This window comes from Ranitomeya variabilis, chromosome 2, assembly GCF_051348905.1.
Source record: "Ranitomeya variabilis isolate aRanVar5 chromosome 2, aRanVar5.hap1, whole genome shotgun sequence".
NCBI lineage: Eukaryota > Metazoa > Chordata > Amphibia > Anura > Dendrobatidae > Ranitomeya > Ranitomeya variabilis.
Window position 1 is genome coordinate 432393482 of NC_135233.1, and position 15194 is coordinate 432408675.

Here is a 15194-nt window from a genome sequence, read left to right on the forward strand (position 1 = left end):
GAGCCGACGCTGTGTCTAGGTCATTCCTGGCGGTGGATATGGAGGAGGAGCCTGTGCACATCATCGATCCTGCCAGAGTCATCACAGTTGCTCCAGTCTCTCTCACTTCTTTGACTCCGGGTAAGACCTTTGTTGCTGAAGGGAACAGGAGACGTGTTTTACTTTGGGGTCACGCCTCCAAACTGGCTGGACATGTTGGTTTCAAAAAGACCTTTCGTTTGATCTCTCGCTATTACTGGTGGCCAACGTTGTCTAAGGATGTCCAAAGTTTTGTCGCCTCTTGTCCTTCCTGTGCCAAGAATAAGATTCCCAGGCAACTACCTTCCGGGCTTTTACATCCTTTACCGGTACCTTCCACTCCGTGGCAACATTTATCTATGGATTTCATCACTGATCTGCCTCATTCTTCTGGTTGTACCGTCATCTTCGTGGTCATGGACCGTTTCTCCAAGATGGCTCATTTCATTGCTCTACCAGGTTTACCTTCTGCTCCCGAATTGGCAAAGATTTTTGTTCACCATATTTTTCGTCTTCATGGTCTTCCTTTACATATTGTTTCTGACCGAGGTGTTCAATTCATCGCCCGCTTCTGGAGATCCCTCTGTAAATCTATGAACATCTCGCTTGACTTTTCTTCGGCCTACCATCCGCAGTCCAACGGCCAGGTGGAACGTACTAATCAGACGTTGGTAACCTATCTCCGTCATTTTTCCAATACTCATCAGAATGATTGGTCTGACTTACTACCGTGGGCTGAGTTTTCCTACAATAACCATCCCAGCGAAGCTACTAACAAGTCTCCATTTTTTATCATCTACGGTCAACATCCTGGTCTTCCTCCTCCAGTTCCTCCTGTCTCTACTGTACCAGCGGCTGATCTTCTGTCTAGAGAGTTCTCCAGGGTCTGGCAGGAGACCAAGTCCGCCCTTGAGTTGGCTCAAGTTAGGATGAAGAGACATGCGGACAAAAGACATCTCGATTCTCCTATATTCCATCCTGGGGACAAGGTTTGGGTTTCTTCTAAATTTATCCGTCTCAAAATCCCTTCACATAAGCTGGGTCCTCGCTATATCGGTCTGCAGCGCCCCAGAGTCCTGGTCGTTGCAGTACTGATACTCCGCCGCTAAGGGGGGCTATGGTACGTCTGATGGCACTGAAGGAGTTCACCTGACCAGGTATCACAGACACCAATACACTTCACAGTCTGGCCTCCAGGGGGAGCTAAGGGTGCTATGTATTAGGCCACTCCTCACAATCTGGTAAAACTGGGGGTTGGATAGGAAGTTAGGCAGAAGCTGACTGGGAATCGAACAGGCAACATCCTGTGGCAGAGGGTGTTGCGGGGAGAGACTCAGGGGGGTCCCTGTCAGGGGTGAGATCCTGACAGAGGCCTAGCGAACAGAGAGAACGTTACGGGACCGCGCCTGCACGAGATAGCGGCGGTGCCCTAAGAAAGGACAAGAAGCGAGGTTTATTGTGCTGAGTGAGAAACGAGATCAACGCAACAAGGAGAAATACCAGTAGGAGTCGTGCTGTAAGACGAGGCAACATCCTACTGAGGCGCGTAGCCGGTGGCCGGAACGCCGAGGAAGTACTAGGCTCCAAGCAATACTTCAAACCTACGGCAGGACAGTCAGCTATAGGCGGGCTGTCTCACACAAATCACCTACGAAGACACAGGGGGCAACAACAGGAGAAGGGCGACACTAGGGTCCAGGAAGAGCTCCGAGCCTACCCGTCATACGGGTGCATCCTAGCCATATCATCTGGGGGACGAAGAAGAACATCAGAATCGAGTTGTGAGGGAACACGAGAAACAGACACAACAGTTGTGGGGACTATCCCGTAAGCACAGCAGGGGAGGACCACAACACACAAGCGCTAGAAGGTAGGCACAGATTTCCACCTGCAAAGGGAACTCTGGAGGTGCCATCGGACCGGCCAGACTTGCGCAGCCTGGTTAACCGTATTCCGGACTGAGGATCCTGAAGCCTTCAGTAAAGAGGTAAAGAGACTGCAACCTGGTGTCCTTGTTATTTACTGCGACCGGCACTGCACCACATCATAACATCGTCACCATCCCTCCACCTTCATTGTACGCCCCTCAGCAGGGTCACGGACCGGGTCTAGCCACCGTGACAACCCCAGAGCAGAGACTCAGAGGCCCGGTACCGGGTACCCCTCGGCCCTGCGGCAGTGGGGGGGGGGGGGGGCGTTACAACTTGGCGTCACGAACAGGATCTACTTAAGCCTGAAGAATCAGGTCATGTGTGCCTTGGAACTGTGATTTGTTGTGCTTGGACTGTGACTTATTGCAAAGACTGTGCAGTGCCATTTGCCGCCAAAAAAACCCCACCGCCATTACAGCGCTGAGGAGAGCGCAGGAGAAGAAGAGGGGCATGGAGTAGGCGTGGACCAGCTGAAGAGCGCGAAAGACAATGGCCGCCCAGTCTAAATATTTCTGCACCGTGAGGACGTGTCCGTCAGCAGCCGAGATCCGCCTCCTGATTCTCAATGGTGGGCGGAGACAGAGAAAACGAAACCGCCCACGAAGGAGAGAGCGGGAAAAAGACCAGGAAGCGACCCATGCGGAGGACGCCATGACGAGTCGCTCAGACCAGGAATGCGGGGTTGAAGCCGAAGACTTCCCCAGCCACCCGGATGAGCCCAGCGGCCAGCTCTCCGCGATTGGGGCCGGCCTCCTGCAAATGGAGATGGAGGGCCTGATCGAACAACTCCTCCAGCTGCGGACGGAGGCGCCAGCGGAGGACCTTCTAACGTCGGACCCTGCGTTGCTGCCGGAACCCCAGCCGACGCTCCCATTGACCATACCACCAGCGGAGCCGACCGAGGAGGAGGGGCACGCACCGACTGGTGAGTCCGCCGACCCTGTCCCGCTGGCTGAGGGTCTGTTGATAGGCCCCGTCGCGGCACCCCCTCTCCCTGGGACCCAAAGACTCCAGCGCTTGTTACCGTGGGAGGAGACAACGGGTATGGAACACCTCTTGAAAGCCCCGATTCCACCAATTGCCCCGCTGAGTGAGGTCCATGTGGAGCGTACAGTGTGCCACTGGGTGAACCTAGGACCCAACCTCATGGGGTTCCCCGGGGTGAAGACACGGGAAGGGGAGATGGTGCAGGCCCTGAGCTGGGAGGAATACCAGGTCCAGCTGGAACAGCAGTGGGAGGAGAAGGAAAGGGCGTACCAGGCCGGGCTAGAGGCCTACCACCAAAAGGACTTGGCGGTCAAGGACCGGGCCCGCAAGGACCCCATCGCTCACCAGGCCCCGCGCAGGCAGGGCACCGTTGTCGCCTTCAAGCTCCGCAGAGGCTGGGGCTTTATAAAAGAGCCGGGCCTGTACGCCAAAGTCTTTGTCAACCGGCGGGATGTGGAGTCTCATCTCAGAGAGGGCCACCGAGACCGGGATCTCTACCCGGGGGACGAAGTTACTTATACCAGGCACTTTGGGGAAAAGGGGTGGTTCGCCCTGAATGTCCATAAGAAGCAAAACCTTGTGACACCCCCGACTAAGGTGCCAGTGAAGCTGACCCCCGTAGCAAAGGTGCCCCCTTGTGGTCAGCCCATGATCATCACCAAAACCACCGAGGTCACTCCGACGTACACCATCATCAAAACCACGACCTGCAACATTGTCACCTCAACCACTGTCGTGGCCAAGGGGGCATCTTCTCAGGTGGTCAGTGCACCGGCTGCCCCAGAACGGAAGACGGTGGGCACGCAGACCCCCAGATGGGACAACGCGCCCCCTTACGCAGTACCAGGCGGCGGGCAATATCCAAAGGGGTTGCCTCCGCCGGTGCTGCCTCCTGAGTGGTTCAAATAAATGTTCTAATCTTCCGAACATGTAAATAGTTAACTGTCCTCTTGCTGCTATGACCCGATTAGGGTAACTCTTAAAGGGATCCCTTTGTTTACCCGGGATCCCTTCTTCTGCTTTTTGTTTTTGTTTCCTGTTTTATCATTGTTGAAAGAACTGCTGGATCATGAACACTGCATGATTACAAACTCCTTGTAAATAGTTTGCACCTTCTTAAAGGTGCCCTCTACTGGTTTTATAAAAGAAAGGACTCTTTGCGAAGAAACTGTTCCTGGAAGCAGTACAGGAGTCCTTGCTGCGTACGGACTTGCAGCTTGAGAAGTTGCACTACCTCATAGAGACTTGGTTCCTTCTTAAAGGGAACGTTCATCGATAGCACTTAAAGAATGATGATGCTTTAAAAGAAAGTACTAATAATGCTTACGTATAAAAAGTTATATGTAGTGAGCTAGTTAATTGTGAGAAATGTTTAATGATGTTGCTAGAAGAATGAGGACAGGAAGTGAACCCATATGGGGTTAATCGGTGAGTCCTCCTAGGAGCCATACAGAGATGGCTCGGTGATCCTGAACTGAGAGATGAATGATACGTTCTATACTGTGTATAGTAGCAGAAAGGCAGTAGGCCCGGGCGGAAAGGGGCGGTCCTGCAACAGAACGAGAGGCAGTAGGCCTGAGGCAGATAGACAGGCGGTCCTGCAGATGTAAAGGTGGAAAATGAAGAAAAAGTTGATTAACCTTATAATGTTTTATAAGAAGGTCTTTAGTGGATTCGGTGTGTACGTCCTTAAAGGCAATGTTAAATTATTGTTCAGAAATTTGCACTAAGTAGAATACCCGGTTGGGTAAGAAAAGTTATTTATAGTATGTTATTTAAAGTATTTAACCAGGTTTGTAACATTCAAGTGTCCTCACCTCCCTTAAAGGGAAGCTCTGTTCAAACTTACTTATTGTTATTGCATTTCAAAAATTGTATGTCTTTTTGCTGACATGTATTGTTGTTTTCTTCCCAGTCCAGGAGTACTGGATTTAACCGGGGGGGAGTGCAGCGCCCCAGAGTCCTGGTCGTTGCAGTACTGATACTCCGCCGCTAAGGGGGGCTATGGTACGTCTGATGGCACTGAAGGAGTTCACCTGACCAGGTATCACAGGCACCAATACACTTCACAGTCTGGCCTCCAGGGGGAGCTAAGGGTGCTATGTATTAGGCCACTCCTCACAATCTGGTAAAACTGGGGTTTGGATAGGAAGTTAGGCAGAAGCTGACTGGGAATCGAACAGGCAACATCCTGTGGCAGAGGGTGTTGCGGGGAGAGACTCAGGGGGGTCCCTGTCAGGGGTGGGATCCTGACAGAGGCCTAGCGAACAGAGAGAACGTTACGGGACCGCGCCTGCACGAGATAGCGGCGGTGCCCTAAGAAAGGACAAGAAGCGAGGTTTATTGTGCTGAGTGAGAAACGAGATCAACGCAACAAGGAGAAATACCAGTAGGAGTCGTGCTGTAAGACGAGGCAACATCCTACTGAGGCGCGTAGCCGGTGGCCGGAACGCCGAGGAAGTACTAGGCTCCAAGCAATACTTCAAACCTACGGCAGGACAGTCAGCTATAGGCGGGCTGTCTCACACAAATCACCTACGAAGACACAGGGGGCAACAACAGGAGAAGGGCGACACTAGGGTCCAGGAAGAGCTCCGAGCCTACCCATCATACGGGTGCGTCCTAGCCATATCATCTGGGGGACGAAGAAGAACATCAGAATCGAGTTGTGAGGGAACACGAGAAACAGACACAACAGTTGTGGGGACTATCCCGTAAGCACAGCAGGGGAGGACCACAACACACAAGCGCTAGAAGGTAGGCACAGATTTCCACCTGCAAAGGGAACTCTGGAGGTGCCATCGGACCGGCCGGACTTGCGCAGCCTGGTTAACCGTATTCCGGACTGAGGATCCTGAAGCCTTCAGTAAAGAGGTAAAGAGACTGCAACCTGGTGTCCTTGTTATTTACTGCGACCGGCACTGCACCACATCATAACATCGTCACCATCCCTCCACCTTCATTGTACGCCCCTCAGCAGGGTCATGGACCGGGTCTAGCCACCGTGACAACCCCAGAGCAGAGACTCAGAGGCCCGGTACCGGGTACCCCTCAGCCCTGCGGCAGTGGGGGGGGCGCTACAGGTCCATTCGAAGTTTTGTCTCGTATTAATGACATTTCTTACAAACTTAAGTTGCCTGCCTCTCTGCGTATTTCTAATTCTTTTCATGTGTCTCTCCTTAAACCAGTAGTTTTTAATCAGTTTCATGCTTCTAACCTTTGTTCTCCTTCGCCTGTTTCCGAGGATGATGTTTTTGAAGTTAGGGACATTTTAGCCATGAAAAAACTTAGAGGGAGAACTTTGTTTTTGGTTGACTGGAAGGGTTTTGGTCCTGAGGAGAGGTCCTGGGAGCCTCGAGAGAACATTCAAGCTCCTCGTATTTTGTCCCGGTTTCTTTCTAGTCTTAAAAAGGAGGGGCGTAAAGACGGGGGTACTGTCATGCTGCTGCCGCCGCCGCTCCCCGCGCCCTGCAATACTTACCTGTCCTCGGCGTCCCGGCGCAGCTCCTCTGCTGAAGCGTCTTCTTTCCAGCGCTCGCCCCCGGCTTCTGCAGCTCGTCGGGTGCGCGCGCGCGTCGCATTCAGCTCTGCGCGTGCGCACATCTAATTCCTCTGCTGGCGCTCCTTCCCGTCCTCTCCGTCATCCTGGAGGACTGTAACCCGGAGGTGTCTCCCACGCTGGTACGTAAGCTGCTTCCTGCTGCTCCTCTGTGCCTGATGTTCATTTGTGCAAACAAGTGCTTCTGGCCGCCTGTGGTCTCTGTGTGTTCCTTGCCCTCTGACCTTGGGTCTCCTCCTCTCTCTGCAGTGCCTCGTCTGTTTCCCGTGTTCCTGCCATGTTCCATCAGTTCCTGTTTCCCTGCGGTACCTGCCTTGCTCCTGTATCCTTACCCTGCTCCCGCCAGCCTCCGTGTCACCGTAGCGTTCCCATCTGCTCCCTAGTGTAGTACCTTGCCATTCCCTGTGTCTCTTCCCTGCTCCCTCGGTCCCAGTGTGCCTGCAGTGTACCCGTCAGATCTGTCTCCGTCATACCCTCCAGTTTCTAGTCTCTGCAGCTCCCACCTACCCTGAGTTCCTGCCGTCTTCGTCAGTCCGTTATTTTTCCCCTTTTTGTCTCGATCCTCCAGCTTCCGTGGCGATAGTCCCTCACGGGCCTGCCCCTAACTCTCCCTGTATAGGGGGCGGTCCATCTGGTCAGCTCGTCCGTGAGGGGTTCGTCGTCACGGTCCAGAGGGTTCACTTTTCGTTTTTTTTCTCTACGAAACATCACAATTACTCTGTGATTTATTTATTTTTATGCTGCAATGCAAAAGCTGAAAATACTTATTTCTTTAAACTGAATTCTCCAGGTTCTTTCGGTTGTGTGGCTACCCAATATATGTAGGTTTTTTCTGCAGTGAGGACTTCTTTACCTTTTATTACATTTTATGAAAATATATAATATATTTTATGAAAAAATATTAGATGAATAATCTTGACATAAATCAGGAAACTGCTTTTAGGCTGGAATCACATATAAAGTGTTAAAAAAAAACACAACTTTTTGTTGAACTTCTTGATGATACTTTTGAATCAAAAATGGAAGGAAAATGTAAAGATATACAAAATAAGAATATTGGATACTTTTTTGGCTTTGACTAAAAAAAAAAAAAAAAAAAAATTAAAAACAGCATAAAACTGCTTGAAAAGTTCACAAAGTTTTTGTGCAACTTGCAAAAGTTTTGCAACTTTTGGAGTCTTGGCCAAGTTTTCAAACTTTTTGAAAAGTATACGGAGCTCAGGTGGGACTGGATGTGTCCAAGTGCAAGAGACAAATTCATCATGATTTACGTAAATTAGAACAGTAATATATGACGCTGCCTGGAGTAATATTTCGGGCAGAGGAACATGACAGATGTGTCAAAATTAAATTACTCCAGCGTGCAGGACACCAGTCTTTAATAAGTCGAGGCCGACGAGTTAAAAAAAAAACAAATTTATACAATTTCTGAAGCTTCTTTCGGATCCAGAATATATAGGAAATGTAAAGGAATAAAGATATTGGATCCTTTTCTTTGGCTCAAAAAATGCAATCAAAAGCTACAAGCAAACATGTAAGTCCCGATTCATGAAGACTGGCTGACATTTTGTAGATTTCTGTCGAAAGCCATTTAATGAATCTACCCCCTAATGCTTCCGGATCTGCTCTCAGGCAGTGACCCCAATCCATGGCCTCAGGGTCGGCGTGAGAGTCTACTCTGTAAAAAGCCAGAACTGCTGGCATCTCCGGTATGCCGGGACCGGTGTTTTCTATTAGGTAGGACACATGTCTTTCATTTCACTTTACATGAAAACGAGTCCCTGAGAAAAAACTCGAAGAAATTAAATTGGAAACCGCACTGATTCTCCGGCCGCCACATTACTATCCATGGAATGTTATAATTGCTATTTTTCAAAATTTTTCGACAGTAAGAGAAACGACACTTCATATTACATGTCCTCGTGATCCCACATCTTATAGTCAGAATTATTACTATTCCACTCATGTGGTGAGAACATCGTTCTGCAGGGAAGTAGGAATTCACACCGGCCTCCAATGTCAGTGAGACATAACATCACATCACTGCAACATTGCAGGATGGAACAAATATATAGGCCATGGTGAGCCCCCCGATACAGGCCATAGTGAGCCCCCAATACAGGCCATGGTGAGCTCCCTATACAGCTCATGTTTAACCCCCAATCCAGGCCATGGTGAGACCCCCATACTGCCCATGCTTAGCCCATGATACAGGCTGTGGTGAGACCTCCCATACAGCCCATGCTTAACCCACGATACAGGCAATAGTGAGCCCCGATACAGCTTGTGGTTAACCCATGATACATGCCATGGTGAGCCCCAATACAGGCCATGATGAGACACCCCATACTACCCATGGTAAGCCTCCGATACAGCCATTGATTAGCCCCAGATACGGGCCATGGTGAGACCCCCCCATACTGCCCATGGTTAGCCCCTGATGCAACCAATGGTTAACCCCTGATAAAGACCATGGTTAGCCCATGAAGCTTGAAAAAACAAGCACGATCACAGGAGCGCTGAAATGAAGCCAGAGCTTGTTTTTTCAAGTTTCATTTGTTCCTTCTCGAAGGTGCATGGCTGGAGCTGCGTTGAATCCTGCTTTCCCTTTTTAATTCCCTTGCTGTCCTCACAGCACTCCTAAGAGATCGCTATTTTCCTGACTTATACATGGTTAGCCCATGACACAGGCCATGGTGAGCACTCGATACAGCCCATGGTTAGCCCCCGATACAGCTCATGTTTAATCCTTGATACAGCCCATGGTTAGCTCACGATACAGGCCATGGTGAGCCTCCTATAAAGCCAATAGTTAGCCACAGATAAAGGCCATGGTGAGACCCCCCATACTGCCCATGGTTAGCCCCTGATAGAACTCATGGTAAACTCCAGATACAGACCATGGATAGTCTCTGATATAGCACATGGATAGCCCCCAATACAGCCAATGGTTAACCTCCAATACAGCTCCCGGATACAGTCCATGGATAGCCCCCTGATAAAGGCCATGGTTAACCTTCGATACAGGCCATGGCTAGCACCTGTTACAGGCAAAGGTTAGCCGCCTGCACAGCCCATGGTTGGCCACAGATACAGGCCATATTTAGCATCTGATACATTCCATGGATAGCTACCAATAAATCCCATAGTTATCCCTCGATATAGGCCAGGATAAACCGCGATGCAGACTGTGGCTGATCCCCCAACATAGGCCATGGTTAGCCCTGATATTGTGAGATTTTATTTATCTTGGAGGGTCAGATCCCAAACAGAAGTAAGATTTATACTTCACCAACAATGACCAGAGAATATTAACATCTTGCCTCTGGGAATTGCCTCAAGGGTCAAAGCGCCAGGAGCATAACTTAAGGGCCTAAGGGATTCCATGCTTCATGACCTAGTAATGTCCATAGTTCATAAATTATGAAGGTACAAGCCTGATGGCTCATGAATATTGCCTTGTCTCATAACGTTCATAAAGTCCATATCCATCTTCTTCGCAGGTGTGGCCAAAAGAAGAAATTGGTGATTAATGGTAACAAAAGCTCTCTAGAAGATGGTGTTATCATGGAGCAGAATGGAGACACGGTGAAGTCCCAGGAGATGGTGCAGCTGGTGTCTCGAGACCAGACCAACGACCTTGGAGAAAGTGATGCCTTGACGCAAGACGACTTAAGAAACACAAAAGACGTGGACATGAAAATTGGGGTCTAATCAACTCTTAATCCCTCAGAATAAATTGTGTGGGGGATTTCTATCACAAATGAAAAGAAGTGGGACTGAACTTATAAAATATTATGAGCCACTGATAGGACCCTGTGTTGCTACTTTGCTAATTTGCAAATCATGCCAAAAAATAGTTGGCTCTGCAGTCTTTATATGAAGACAGACCCCTTTCACTGCTCATGGCTCGTATTGATGGGATTCTTAAATTGCAACGATGATATGGGAGTCAAGGGCGGGTAAATGAAGGCCTGAGATGTGCAAAAAATTGAGATGCAAAATTATGCAACTAAACGCTTGGTTCATAGCTAGCAAACACAGTGAAACCGATTCGTATTGCTCACTGGATTTAGGTTAGATAGTCTATAGGCTTCCAAGAGTCATGATTAGCTCCACAACATATTTAGATACAAGGTACATTGTAAATAGGACAGAGAATCCCATATTTATATAAGAAAGATTTGTATATGCAGCGGAACTTCCCCAAGCAAAATGTTTGTATGAAGTAAAGGATGTCTGAGGATCACATCAATGGTTCATCCTCTAGAATGATCTGAGGGTCACGTCAATGGAGTGGTCTGAGATTCACACCAATGGAGTGGTCTGAGGGTCATTGACTCATTCACTGGAGTGGTCTGAGGCTCTTTGGCTCAGTCACTGGAGTGGTCTGATGGCCATTGGCTCAGTCACTGGAGTGGTCTGAGGGTCATTGGCTCAGTCACTGGAGTGGTTTGAGGGTCACACCAATGGTTCATCCAGTAGAGCGAACTGATAATTAGGTAAATGGATCATCCACTGAAGAGGTGTGAGAATGGTGTCAAAGTCCGTTCCCTTGAGTATTTTGAGGGTCATACTAATGGTCCATTTACTGGACTGATCAGAAGATCACATCAATAGTCCATCCTTTAGAGTACTTTGAAGGTCACATCAATGGCCAATACACTGGAGTGGACTGAAGATCATGCCAATGGGCCCTAACACCATTGGAAAGAGTATCATGCCAATGGTCCACCTTGTGGAGTGACCGAAGGGTTACGGTAATGGTCCATCCTCTAATGTGATCTAAGTATCACTTCATTGATCAGAAAATCACACCAATGGTCCATCCTCTGGGTCATGCTAATGTTTTATCCAGTGGAGTAGTCTCATGTTCATGCCAATGGTCCATGCTCTAGAATCTTCTTTGGGTCACTCCAATAGTCAATCCAATGGAGTGGCCTGTCCTACTTCAAAGGCAGTGTTGTCTTGAGTTTCCAATAATGTGTTATATTATGTATATATATGCTCTACGTCTTACAGAATAAATTTTCCAACATTGGCTGATGAAAACCTCAGAAAATACAAATGTGTAAAACTTTTCCAATGTCATTAGTCAAATTCTAATTTTTTGTTTTTGACCATAAAATACAATTTGTTGCTATGAAGAAGGAGAATGTAGATTGCAAGTGTTGCCCAGAGGATTGTGATATGGGGATGTTCTTCACTGATACAATAGATTGTCACAAAGGTTTGTTGCTTCCACATATAGTCTAAGGTTTCATAAATTTGGGGCTCGAGAATGTGTTGAGGTCATTGGACCATGGTCATAAATTGTATTATGTCAGACAAGGTTTCCCTCATCTAGGTGAAGTTTCACAATACAGTCGTTGACCAACTAGAATATTACTCTATGAAGTTGTCTTGGTGTAAGACCTTGCATTTCTGCCCAGTATGCACATTTGTACACATCTCAAGGCTTTTTTCTATACTTTTAAGTGCTTTCCCTTCCCATTATAAACCAAAAATCAAACTAGTTGATATTTTTCTTCATTTTAACCTCTACAATCCTTCATGTGCTAAGAAATGGTCTCTGTTCTTGGTCAGGATCTGTGGTTCCAGTTGGTGACTCCGTCTACAAGACTGGACTAGGACATTATTCAATGTTCCAAAAAGTGGACGACCCCATTACAGTTTATTTATTACCTTGTTGTACATAATACAAATACACTAAACACTAAAACACACATTATATTTCCTTACACAATACAACAATGGGAGTCAATGGCAGATTTTGACTCTCGGGACCCTTGTCAACCTGTGTTGTCAACTATTGAGGACAGGAGTCGTAAATCGGAATTAATGCTGCATTGTAATTTATCTTTTGCTATTTAACCCTTTTCGTCAAATTCCGTTGGTGCAACAAGGTATTATTATCACTTCAGATTTGCACATCTCCATAGGGCCAGAAAGATTGATGGGTATATGCGATATGTAAATCAGTTGCAGCTGGTTTTCTATCATGTCACTGGGTAGCTTAGTTTCTGCAATTTCAGGTAAAAAGATTGACAATAAAGCAATATTTTTACATGTTACTTAATTTAGACTGAACTATATTTGTGCGTTGCGCAGATAATGAGGGTTGGAGTGCATTGACTTGAAGAGACCAGCACCACCTCTACCTGTTTCTTATAATACTCCTCGGACCCCCTAACCCTTTTGGACCCCTAGAAGCAACAAGTCACCATTCTGGTCTGTAGGAGAGCTAACTCTTGTTCCTGACCAACTCCACAATGAAATGAGTAGGAGTTATGGAAGATACCTTGAGTGAGTGCTCTAGACTTGCAATGCATATGTTTCGATTACTTACATTGATTTAAAGGGGACCTGTCACTTGACATAAATATGTATTGTTATTACCTGGTGTAAATGTTGCTGTTCTCCTGAATTCGTCAATGTTTTTATTTTGTTTGTGCGCCTCTCCGTTCATGAGATATGGCCCTCTGTTATCCTGCGTGTACACTTAGTTTTCTTAGCCAAGGGGGTAAGGTCCTGAAGGAGACGCCCACTCGGAAGAGTTGAGGACCAAGCCCACTTAGATAACGAGACTAGCTTCACATACTAGGAACGGACGGCCATGTCTCAGGAACGGTGAGGCGTAGGAAGAAAAGAAAAACATCGCCGAATTCAGAACAGCGGGATTTACAGCAGGTTAAAAAAAATGATATACGTATGGCACATGACGGTTCTCTTTAAGTAGAGTGGTGGCCAACTCTAGGACTTGCTCAATTTTTATCACATTGGTGGTTTGAGTGATGAACTGTTGACCAGTGTTGAATAAAACCTGCCTAAAAATTGGTTGCCTTGGGTGTTTCCGGTCAGGACTTTAAGGTATTTACGTTACCAACGCTACAAGACACCAGTTTTATAAATGACCCATGTTAGCTGCGGTAAAACCTGTTCCAGATTTTGCACTTGGGGCCCAGATTATTTCCTTATAGGCCCTCTACTACAACTATACACTTACAACTTCCCATAATTGGAATTCTAGGAATTGTCCATTCATGGGTCACAGACTTTTCATTGACCAAATTTCCAAAACTAAATTCTAACCCTAATGTGCACACGTTCAGGTTTTTTCACTTTTTTTCATGTTTTTTCGCTATAAAAACGCTATAAAAACTCATTAAAAACGCATACATTATGCATCCTATCATTTAGAATGCATTCTGCATGTTTTGTGCACATGGTGCATTTTTTTCCGCGAAAAAAACGCATCGCGGTAAAAAAAGCAGCATGTTCATTAATTTTGCGGATTTTCCGCGTTTTTCCCGCAATTCTATGCATTTGGAAAAAACCGCACAAAAAAACGCGTCAAAAACGCGAAAAAACGCATGCGGTTTTCTGGCAGAAATGTCCGGTTTTTGGCAGGAAAATTTCTGCAAGAAATCCTGACGTGTGCACATACCCTAATAAAGGAGATCTTCTGCAAAGTTATCTTGTACTGAATATCTTTTTTTGGCTGGGAGACTGTTTCTCGGCATTACTTTGGCATTCCTCTTCTTTCTGGCATGCTATGGCATGTTGTACCATGTTGTAAGAATTCCTGGCTTTTCTCGAATTTCAGGAGACACCCAGGTAATTCTTCTCAGGCTGTTAGATCATCCATGATGATATATCAAAGACGACTGCATCCATGTACAGTAGGTGCAGCCCTTGTTACAAATTTTACATTTGGGCTCAGAAACTTAAAGTTTCGCCTCTGTCTTCAGCTAGTGGGCACTATTAAAGACCCCTCTCTGCTTTCCTATATGGCTGGAAGGGATTAACAAAAATAGAGGGGCAAGAATATTTTGGCCAGGTTAAATGTTACTAAGTCAGTGGTAAAGGGTCTTTAGGGCAAAGATGTCACAGAGAAGGATCCCCCACTTGAGCTACAGAATGGAGGAAAGTGTGGGTCTAATACTATAGAAAATAGCCAAGCATTTTATGGAAAGTAGAGAAATTCACCAGCTTTGTTGAATTTTTTTCCACAAATTTAATTTACTACAAATAATGTACAGTCTCCAATTGCCCGGAAAAGGCCTGTGTAACACACTGAGATCTCCTAGGAATACACTGAGCAGTTTTCAAGTTCTTCAGCACAAAGCCAAATTGACCTCCACATATACGGCTATGGGTAAAAGGATGGTAGCTGTTTTTCACTGCTGAGCTGTCACACACTAACGGTACAGTTTATTCAGTGTTCTATGCCTTTCTCTTCTTATCTCTATTGCTAAACTATGACATCGTCTCACGCTCTAGGTTCACCCCAAAATAGCTGCAGCATTCCCTGCCTTGGCTTTTATACAGGTTATGATAGTCCCTACTGATTGGCTGTGGTATAACATGTGATGTGATAGCCGCAAAGCATTATGGGTAAGCCCACATGGCCACGCCCAAGGTGTTTGAAACTTCTGTGGCTGATGGAATAAATAGCTTTCTGTAAAATGATGTTGAGCACTTTTTGTGCTATTTGTGCAAATTGAATTGTGAACTCTTTACCTTTGCTGGGTCCATCATTTGCTTCAATTCAATTAGCTCATGTTTATTAGTAAGGTAATAATTTGAATGGCTAACTTGTACTATAACAAGTTTGTGCCAAGCCACAAATTACTCTTGTTATATTTTCTGATCTTTGAGGCTTTAGAAGCCAATCCTGCAGCGGGCTTGCCTAATTT

General features: G+C 46.8%; 1 protein-coding gene across 2 annotated transcripts in view; it reads left to right on the plus strand.

Annotated features, from left to right (window-relative positions):
* Window positions 1-12926, plus strand: part of CD44 (CD44 molecule (IN blood group)) — an 87658-nt gene extending 74732 nt beyond the window's left edge. Inside the window, exon 8 of one of the 2 annotated variants that reach the window (XM_077287008.1) lies at window positions 9999-12926. In XM_077287008.1, coding sequence (XP_077143123.1) covers window positions 9999-10209 — 211 coding nt within the window. In that variant the 3' untranslated portion in view covers window positions 10210-12926. The remainder of the gene's footprint in view (window positions 1-9998) is intronic. The other variant, XM_077287010.1, reaches the window with a different exon arrangement.
* The last annotated feature ends 2268 nt before the right edge of the window (window positions 12927-15194 follow it).